The sequence below is a fragment of the Scophthalmus maximus genome, chromosome 16 (assembly GCF_022379125.1).
Source record: "Scophthalmus maximus strain ysfricsl-2021 chromosome 16, ASM2237912v1, whole genome shotgun sequence".
In the NCBI taxonomy this organism is placed as follows: domain Eukaryota; kingdom Metazoa; phylum Chordata; class Actinopteri; order Pleuronectiformes; family Scophthalmidae; genus Scophthalmus; species Scophthalmus maximus.
The window spans coordinates 13,743,127-13,752,659 of record NC_061530.1 but is presented as its reverse complement, the minus strand read 5'-3'; the positions used below and the strand labels follow the sequence as shown (position 1 = coordinate 13,752,659).

The window sequence follows — 9,533 nt, the reverse complement described above, 5'->3', positions numbered from 1 at the left end:
TGCCCAAATGAACGTGTTTGCACATTTCACTAGTTGGAAATGTTTAGGTGCACCTGAGATCATGGAGCTTTCCAAATGTCCCCAGTTAACCCACCAGTTGTGCAGACACTTGTTTGTGTAACAAAATATGTGAATTCAAAATATTTGTGTGTCAAAGGTGAATCGGTTGTGTCACTGTGTGTTTTCCACAGTCCATTGTGCAACAAAATCCAAATAAAGAAGAGTCCTGCAGATAGACAGCACGGATTTGAGCTTTCATCATTCAAGGGGGGCGATTAACCAGGTAGGACATTTTGCAATATTTGGATTGTGAGAGCGATCCCAACAATAGTTTATTTTAGTGTATTCTCGCACTTTTTCATACGTAGACTGGTGTTGAGAGACGTGACATTGTGAAAACATGAAGCCTGTGATTTTCGCCCTATTGGTCGCGTTGATTGTCACCAACAGTGAGTGAACCTGCAAACCTTCAGTCCATTTACTCAGAATTGAACCTGTCCTGTTCTCTAGCCTATACCTGTAAATTAACATTGTGTTTTCTATAGTGATGTTTTTGTTTAAGGATTTTAGAGGCCAGTGAAAATCATTCATGGCAGTGTTCATTTGAGTACATTTGGTTTTCCTTTTCCAGGTGAAGCCTTGCGGTGTCACTGTGGAGGCAGGAGGCAGTGTTTAGAAAGCGTGGAGACCTGCAAAGGTGCAGATGATGTCTGTGCCAGCATCATCTTCACTGGACCCGGTAAGTAGATATATTTCTGTACTGTTCATGTACAAAAAAAACCCGTACATTTCAGAGTCAGAGTCATTACTATCACTCAAAACTTGACGAAGGTGTCCAACGATCCATTCTGTCTCTTGTCTGTTGTTACAGTACCGGGCTACTTTCAGAGTTGCTATCCATCATTTGAATGCCAGCTGTTGAGCAGTTCGTCTATAACACAAGGCTTTTGCTGCAGCAAAGATCTGTGCAACTGATAAATGAACTTCATGCAACTCATCTCCCAACGAATGAATAATCCACCGCAGTGTAGTGTGTGTGCTGCATTGTTCTAATAAAGATTATTCAGTTGCAACTTTTGTCATTTTTTTCACTGCTTACATTTCATATTTTTTGTGTCTTTCTTATGGAATTGGTGTTTGTTACCTACATTGAGCTACTGTGACAAAGAAGTGTTGCACTACAAAACACCATATGAATTTCCTTTGTGGGGATTTCTCTTACAGTAATGAAGCACTGCACATATGTTGTATTTCAGTAGTTTCTTCACATAGGCACCATCAATCACACCTCGTCTGTTCCTGAAGAGGCAGCATAACTTGGCATATGAGACACAAATTTCATCTTCTCTCAGATTATCTCTGGTATAAAAATGACATAACTGTTGATAAATCAGAGGTCCCTCAGAGTTTTCTCTTTCTCTATCACACTGCTCCACCTTGTGGCTGATAAGATACTTAAATGATCGTCAGAAACAAATACAATCCATGGTGTTTGTTTCACTGTGTGTTGGTTCATGAGACATCACTTCATTGTGTAATGTGAATGATGTGATATTTGTCATGTAAGTATCATCAGGATTATTTCAACAATGTTTCCCCTTTATATTTAACAAACACACATTTTAACAAGGTATCGCATCTGTGTGAAGCATATAGTTCGACAAAATAGCCTCAGGATAAACAAAAGAATAATACATAGAAGAAAATGAACAGGACAAAAATAGATCAAATGATATACTATAAAAACAAAATTCAGAAAAAGTTATACGTTGGAGTATCTTGTACTACTTTTAATCTATCAAATTTGTTATTTAGCAATACATAATTTGTAAAATAAAAAAAACATAGTGTGTTCTTTTAGGAAATGGGGAACTCCTTTTTCACCCAGGGTGTCACCAACAGAGGTTTTTGTATGGATGACCAAAAATAACACAGAGAACATGAATAACTTTAGAAATTAGAAACACATAACGATAAATTAACTAAAAAGGAACAGACGGACTTCTAGGACTTCAGAGAAGGCCCAACATTTTGAATGTCATATTTCAATTATTATTATTATTATTATTATTATTATTATTAATAATGATAATGATAATGATAATGATAATAATAATAATAATAATAATAATAATAATAATAATAATAATAATAATAATAATAATAATAATAATGAGCTCTTTTAATTCTAATATTTGGCTGATTTTCAATCAAGTGTGCTTCAGAAAAACAGTGACCTAAAACCTTGAAAATAGAAGTTATCCAAACAGATTTAGTTGTTGATGTCTCTAGGCAGCTGTGTGTTGGAGCTTTTTAAGAAAACTACATAAATGCCAAAGAAGACTCGGTCAGAAGTCTCGCCCACAGTTACGCTATAGTGTCCTTCCCCACAGTTAATCGACATGGAATTTCCATCCATTGCGCAACAAAGTCCAAATAAAACAAGAGTACTGCAGACAGATGGCACGTATTTGACTTTTCATCACTCCAGTGGGACAATTTACCAGGTAGGACGTGTTGACGTTTTTGAATTATTTGAAAAGTGGATTATGAGAGCGATCCCAACAATAGTTTATTTTGAAGAAAAACTGTAGAGTTTGATGTTCTCACACTTCTTTTTTTTCATACGTAGACTGCTGTTGAGAGATGTGACATTGTGGAAACATGAAGCCTGTGATTCTTGTCCTCTTGGTCGTGTTGGTTGTCAGCCACAGTGAGTGAACCTGCAAACCTGCAGTCCATTTTATTCAAAATTGAACTCACAGTTAGTTTAATTATGATGGTGAACAAGATCTGTTCACCAAAGAAGGCAGCTGTGGGAGACTGTGTGAGTGGTTCTATAGCCTATAGCTGTAAATTAACATTGTGTTTTCTGTACTGCTTGTTTTTGTTTTAAGATTTTAGAGGCATGTGAACATCATTCATGGCAGTGTTCATTCGAATACAATCGGTTTTCCTTTTCCAGGTGAAGCCTTGAGGTGTTACTGTGGAGGCAGGAGGCAGTGTTCAGGCAACGTGGAAACCTGCAGAGGTTCAGGCTATGTCTGTGCCAGCGTCATCTTCACTTCACCTGGTGAGTCTAGCTCTTCCCTGCAGAACTGTTCATGTACAAATAAAACAACAAAAACATTCATTTACCTGGACCAAGTCAGATTCATTACTATCACTCAAAACATAAAGGTTGTCTCATGATCCATTCTGTCTCTTTTCATGTTGTCACAGAACCCAGCTACTTTAAAGGTTGCTATACATCAAGTGGATGCCAGATGTTGAGTCATTCGTCTGTAAGCCATGGCACCTGCTGCAGTACTGAGCTGTGCAACAGATAAATGAATGTCATACAACTCATATCTTCCAATGTATTAATAATCCAACGCAGTGTAGAATGTGTGTGTGTGTGTGTGTGTGTGTGTGTGTGCGTGTGTCCTAATAAAGATTATTCAGTTGGAACGTTTTTTCCTTTTTTCACTTTTTATATTTCATATTTTCTGTATTGTTGGTTTTTTCGGGGCATTGTTACATACATTGACCTTCCGACAAAAATTAAAAAAGGGTTTCTCTTACAGTAATTGAGCGCTGCACATTTAATGAGATAGCATTTTCATTTTGAATAGAAAAAAAGAAAAGCAGGCTGCAAATACTTCAGTTTTAGCAGAAAACAAGGGTTCTAATTGACACTGTTACAACATATTAAAAGCCAATCAGCACATAATATATAATATGAATTAATATATCTCTACTATTGATATAAATCTAGGACAATAAGATTCTGAAATAAGAGCCAAAAAAAAGGAAAGACACACAAATACACATGCACGTGAACGCCCCCCTCAAGTCGTAATTACCAGTGGGAAACTTTTGTCAATTATGATTCCCGAGTTGGGATGGCAAAAAATTGATGTAGACCGATGCTATTTATCGTTCCGTTCATAGCACATGGACTGTCAGTTCGTTCCGACAACCAACTTGAACACGATGACTTCCTCGTAATTCCGACTTCACGAGTGGGAAGTAGGATCCGCCGTCTGGCACGTGAAGGCAGCATTGTATACGTCCTTGCGACGGCCGCACCCTCGGCTCATTTGATTGGTTGTTACGTCGCGTCACATGACAACCGAAGCCAGGAAGTATTTTTGTTACACAAGGCGGAAGCGCCTGTTTTTGCTGAACCTGAAAGTGTTTTGGGCAGAAAAAGGAGAAAAGGCAGTTGAAGAGGAACAACACTGGTATAAATCCCAGTTCACGGGGCGGAGTGGAGATCCATTTTCGTAGCGGGTAAGAACACCGGCCTGTTATTTGACTCGTTTCCTCCCGGTTCTTGTAGCCCGACGTCATCATTCTGTTAGCTTTAGCATCGGGGCTAACTTACAGTTGGTTTTGTTTTTGTGCGGTGCCACGATCAAAGTTCACACTTGCAGGTTCACACGGTCTGTGTAACTACGTCTGTCTGTCGTTGTCGTTGTCGTCGTTGTCGTCGTCGTGGTTGTATTGTAAAGTGACGTTCCCTTAAATCTGTAGTTTGTGTCTCGTACAACGTGATGTTGACTCGAAGGTGACAGCGGCGTGTCAAAACTTCTGTACATATCAACGAGTTTGATCCCTCACAAACGTATTTGTACAGTTCGTGTGGCCGATTGAACCTGTCGTCGCTGAAACAAATGTCATTATGTTATTATGACAAAGTTCGTATGAACTTTGTCTCCCTTTGTCAATGATAGCGATATGATATGATCTGTCGTGGTTTAGAACTGTTGCATCTACAACACAAGTTATTTGAAGAATTCAGTTTGAGCTCTGAGAACTAGAGAAGATCATTTTCCAGTTGTTGACAATGCCATAGTTCCTTATTTGACAGTATCTTTATAAATTGATTGGTAATGATATTCATTTTGAGTTGCAGCCTAAATGTGTGATATATACATTTTGTGTTTATTTTTTATTTGAAAGCTCTGTTTTGACATGAATGACATTACATTTTCCATGTTTTTATGCTCTTAAGGTAAAAGGGGCCACTGCCCGATTCGCCACCAGAGGTCTGACCCTTGACCTCACTCACCATCAGTGCCGGTGTGTCCAGGATCGACTCTGTGTCCTTCCCCCCTCTGAGCGGGTAGTTTTACGCCCACCTCAGGTCATCGCCATCCACAGCAGTCCCCCGTCTCTGTCAATGGCTGGGCGTGGTGGAGGAGCAACCAGGCCCAATGGTGCCACAGCAGCAAACAAAATCTGCCAGTTCAAACTGGTGCTGCTGGGGGAGTCGGCGGTGGGCAAGTCCAGCTTAGTGCTGCGCTTTGTCAAAGGACAGTTCCACGAATTCCAGGAGAGCACTATTGGAGGTAGGAGACAGAAACATGTTTGTCGTACATTTTGTTTGAAAGGGGCCTTTTGTCTTTCCGTAGGTGGATTGTCTTGTGTGTACGACATCTATCTGTACCAGTGTCGGTACAATACTCACCTTTTCTTGCTGATAGCAAAAAGATGCATTAGTTGATGACCCACTTTTGTAAAAATACAGTTTTTGATGATTGACCTGTGTTGATATTTAGTGTTACAGTCATGTTTGGTATAGACCACTATCTATTGATATGAAAAATGAATAAAAAATAATACTATGCTGAAAAAAGTAAAATAATCCAAAAAGTGGCATGGGTGAAAATGTATTCTCAATTTAAATGTCCGTTCAGTTTCACTAACACAGACGCACCTTCAAGTTGAGACATTTTCCACATACTTTTCCTGAGGTCAAGAAGGAATTCCATGTTCAAAACAAGCAGCATGTGTCATTTAATGGACCTAATTTCAGCAGGTCTAACTGGCACAGATATGTTTGTGCTGTTGTGAATGTCCATGGCGCACTAATACTGTAGTGCTTTGCAGCCTTAAGGTGCTTAATTGCTACAGACATGAACAGGATCTTCCGGGAAGATGGAAACGGTCATGGACCTATTATTCTATCATTCCACCTCTCTTAATTGTCCCACTCTCCTCAGCCGCCTTCCTCACTCAGACGGTCTGTCTGGACGACACCACTGTGAAGTTTGAGATCTGGGACACGGCAGGTCAAGAGCGCTACCACAGCCTGGCTCCGATGTATTACAGAGGAGCACAGGCGGCCATCGTGGTCTACGACATTACCAACACAGTGAGTTTGGGGGCAGATTCTTACCAGTCTGTTAGCAAAACCATAAATTCTGATGGGTTGTTGCTCAAACAGCACTTTCATGACGACTTTTAGTAATACTTTATTTATTTTTCTGTCTTTGTGTTTGTTAAATTCAATGTTGTCTCTGTTGCCACAAAAGATGCAGTAAAAGAGTGGCTTCATTTTGAAGTTTTAAGGCAAAATACTTGAGGTAAATTTGAAATGTAGAATAACTCAGGAGGTTATTTTTTTTGTTCTTCAATTTCAATGTAATTACATTTAAACAATTACATCTACAAGAGCAGCCAACCGAGGGGAAATACTGCTGAGTGAGAGTAATGTTGACAACGTTTCCTTTTTGATCAGGATACTTTTGCACGAGCAAAAAACTGGGTGAAGGAGCTGCAGAGACAAGCCAGTCCCAACATTGTGATCGCACTGGCAGGCAACAAGGCGGACATTGCAAACAAGAGAGCAGTGGATCTTCAGGTGTGAATATGCATTACTATGAATCAATTTAACAGCATGATTATTTCAGGTATTTAAAGCCTAACCCTGAATTTATCATATCATAAAATTGTATTAAACTCTACATAATGTCCTCAGGAGGCACAAACGTATGCTGATGACAACAGTCTACTCTTCATGGAGACCTCAGCCAAGACTGCCATGAATGTCAATGAAATCTTCATGGCTATTGGTAAGTGCGGTATTGTGATAAGTCAAATGTCTCCATTCATCGCTCCCACAGGTCAATATAGAAAACACCACTTAAGTTTAACACTTTTAGTTCTGCAGCAAAGTAAATTTGCAAACAAAACAAAAAAGAAATAAAGGTGGTACAGCGTTTCTTACTCGAATAGAACAAAATAGTTAGTGGTTAGAATTTTGGATTTTAGCAGGTGTTATGGGGGGGAAATGCCTAATTGTTTGTAGACAACTTGCTCTCAAATGATGTACCTTTTTGAATTAATACAAAATAATAGTAACTTGTTTTTAATAACAGACTTTTCATATGTTCAAGGAGTATATCCATGTATCTGCTGAAAATCTAAATGAAAAACTGGCTCAAAAACTATCACTGATTTTGAGTTTTATGTGTGGTGCTGGTACATTTGTTTCTGTTTTTGGAACCATTGACATGATTAAGGAATGATATTCATATAAAGAAATTTATTTGTAGACACTAAACACTGAAACACAGCTGCTCGGCTGCTGGTAACAACAGAGGAACAGAGAAACCACAACAACATTTAACTTCACTTTCCTGCTGCTACAATAACTTAACATTATTTTGAGAGCAAACAAGCAGTCATTTTTTCCATCACATCTAACGCTGTGTTCCTCAAACTTTTAACTTTATGATCCTTTTAACATGAAGCAGTTTAGAGCACAGAGCTGTGAGTATTTCCTCCAAAGATTGTACACCCTCAGATTGCTTCATTTGAATATTTTAGTTTAAAGTGGTAAAACTATTCAGTATTTTAAAATAAATTAAAAATAGATTTTTCATAGCTCCAACCACTTTGAACGTAAACTTTTTTTACATTTGTGATCTCGTGTCTCTTTGCCCTGTAGCTAAGAAGCTACCGAAGAACGATGCTCAGGGTGGAGCTGGACAAGGTGGACGAACCCGGACAGGAGTGGATCTACAAGAAGCTGCCCCTCAGGGCCGCAGCGGCCATTGCTGCGGCGGCAGCCATTAGCAAGTACAAAACGACGAACTTAGTGAGCGAGCCCTGAACATTGTTTTAAGGACAACACGTAGCTAAACCCGAGAGGCAGGAGAGAGCAGAGCCACTCGCCACTCCTGCACTTAAACTGAGATTAAAGATGAGATTATCTGGTTCTCTTTTTAATAAAGGAACATTTTTTTAAAAAGAATCATAAGCTAGAGGGATTTACCTGGATCCCTCACTACTTCTGTCTTTCCCCTGTTTATCTATCTACCTCCCTGTTCCCCTTTGCCCTCCATCTCAGTTGATTGAATTCTTGCTTAAATGAAATCTTGTTTGAGGGGTGATATTGAGTTTTGGTTTTTTTTGCCATTTCCCCTAATTTTTGTCTTTTTATGTTATGTGTGTATGTGTATATATAGTATATACATACATTCACACAGGAAAAAAAACTATATACATATATATATAAATTGGCATTTGTTAACGTCTCTACTTCTGTCATTTCTATCATCATCATTATGAAAGATAACGATACCCAACTATCAATAATGCTGAAACTGCAAAAGGCGGAGCGCTTCATCTTTTTGTCTTATTGCAATTTAGATTACAGCATTAATTTCTTCTCTTTAGGGACCAGGACATGACACAGTTATAAAAAAAAGCTCAAGACTTTGCTTATTGAAGCATGTTGTGATTTAATAGGGGACACATCTGAAGATGTTTCTGAACTGTGCAACTAATGCAGTTGTTTGCATTCCTTGTGTCTTGGTATCTGTAACACCAGAGAGTTGTTAGCCTTTTTAAAAAAAGAAAAAAAAGAAGAACTGTGAGAAAAACTTGTAAATCTTAAAAAGTAATAAATAACATGCAAGATTCATTTTGTTTTGCAGTGTATGCTTTGGCTTTGGAGGACATCTCCAATTATTGTTTCCATGTTTTTAAGTCTGTTGGCAGTGCAGATTTCCTTCCTGCAGGTTGGACGGACAATGTTTTGGCCCAAATATAAGACAAGTTTGTTTTGTCCTCGGAAATTACATGTGAAAAAACAAGGATGTCATTATGATGTCATTGTTTTTCTCACTGTGACACAAGAGAGTCATGTTTCACACATCACAGGTAATTTCCAAATTGGAAGAGATTTTGTTGAAGGAATAAACAAAACGTGTGTAAACCCTAAACATAGCTCCCTCGTGGTACAATGGCCTACTTCAGACTAATATAATAAGCTAGTTTGATAATTTGTTTCTCTTGATAAATACAGGTTTTTTCTGCATAATATTTTTGCGTGGGAGCCGACTCTGAGATGTCAGGGTGTGTCCTCAAAGCTAGTCTTCAGTATCTTGTCCTGCCTCTCACGTTTTTTTAAATTGCAGTGACACAGGTGCCTTTACACATTTATAGGTTGTGCTGCGAATCACATCCCTTTTGTTGCTAGGCAGAAGATTTATTCCAGACTAAATGCACCTATGCAGATAGAGCTGTTTAAATTCTGGGAATACTTCCTTGATTTATTTTGTAAGAAATATCTGAATGTCATATTTGGCAAGGTTTTCTGCAACGCATGGATAGTTTAAATTGATTTGCGGTCTAAGATTATCATTTGTGGGCACCTGAGCTAATCAGAAAGCAGAAATGGCATCAGTGAACATTTCCAACCACTAGATGGCAGCATCACACTAAAAAAATACAGGTAGAGGTTTTGGAAATCTAAT

At 38.6% G+C, this 9,533-nt stretch overlaps 2 protein-coding genes across 4 annotated transcripts in view; both read left to right on the top strand.

Moving 5' to 3' along the window:
- kcnh4b (potassium voltage-gated channel, subfamily H (eag-related), member 4b) overlaps positions 1-1,073 on the top strand; it is a 43,849-nt gene extending 42,776 nt beyond the window's left edge. For both annotated transcript variants that reach the window (XM_035611931.2, XM_035611932.2), the window contains 4 exons: positions 192-283; positions 369-449; positions 632-739; positions 872-1,073. Coding sequence is in view for 1 of the 2 variants with exons in the window: in XM_035611932.2 (XP_035467825.2) it covers positions 192-236 (45 nt within the window). In the remaining variant the exon portion in view is untranslated. The remainder of the gene's footprint in view (positions 1-191; positions 284-368; positions 450-631; positions 740-871) is intronic.
- A 3,038-nt stretch (positions 1,074-4,111) lies between these two features.
- On the top strand, positions 4,112-8,698 carry LOC118287121 (ras-related protein Rab-5C). Of its 2 annotated transcripts, none has more exons than XM_035611939.2 (6): positions 4,112-4,275; positions 5,000-5,336; positions 5,991-6,142; positions 6,509-6,631; positions 6,749-6,842; positions 7,721-8,698. In XM_035611939.2, the coding sequence occupies exons 2-6, from the start codon at positions 5,168-5,170 to the stop codon at positions 7,846-7,848; spliced, it is 666 nt and encodes a 221-aa protein (XP_035467832.1). In that variant the 5' UTR covers positions 4,112-4,275; positions 5,000-5,167; the 3' UTR covers positions 7,849-8,698. The 2 variants fall into 2 exon arrangements, with proteins under 2 accessions (XP_035467832.1, XP_047183678.1); XM_047327722.1 differs by lacking the exon at positions 4,112-4,275 and adding an exon at positions 4,408-4,427.
- The last annotated feature ends 835 nt before the right edge of the window (positions 8,699-9,533 follow it).

Coding starts and splice junctions, on each gene's coding strand:
- LOC118287121 (XM_035611939.2), top strand. CDS start 5,168: ATGGCTGGGCGTGGTGGAGGAGCAACCAGGCCCAATGGTGCCACAGCA. Junction 5,337..5,990: donor CCAGGAGAGCACTATTGGAG/GTAGGAGACAGA, acceptor CACTCTCCTCAG/CCGCCTTCCTCACTCAGACG. Junction 6,632..6,748: donor AGAGAGCAGTGGATCTTCAG/GTGTGAATATGC, acceptor TAATGTCCTCAG/GAGGCACAAACGTATGCTGA.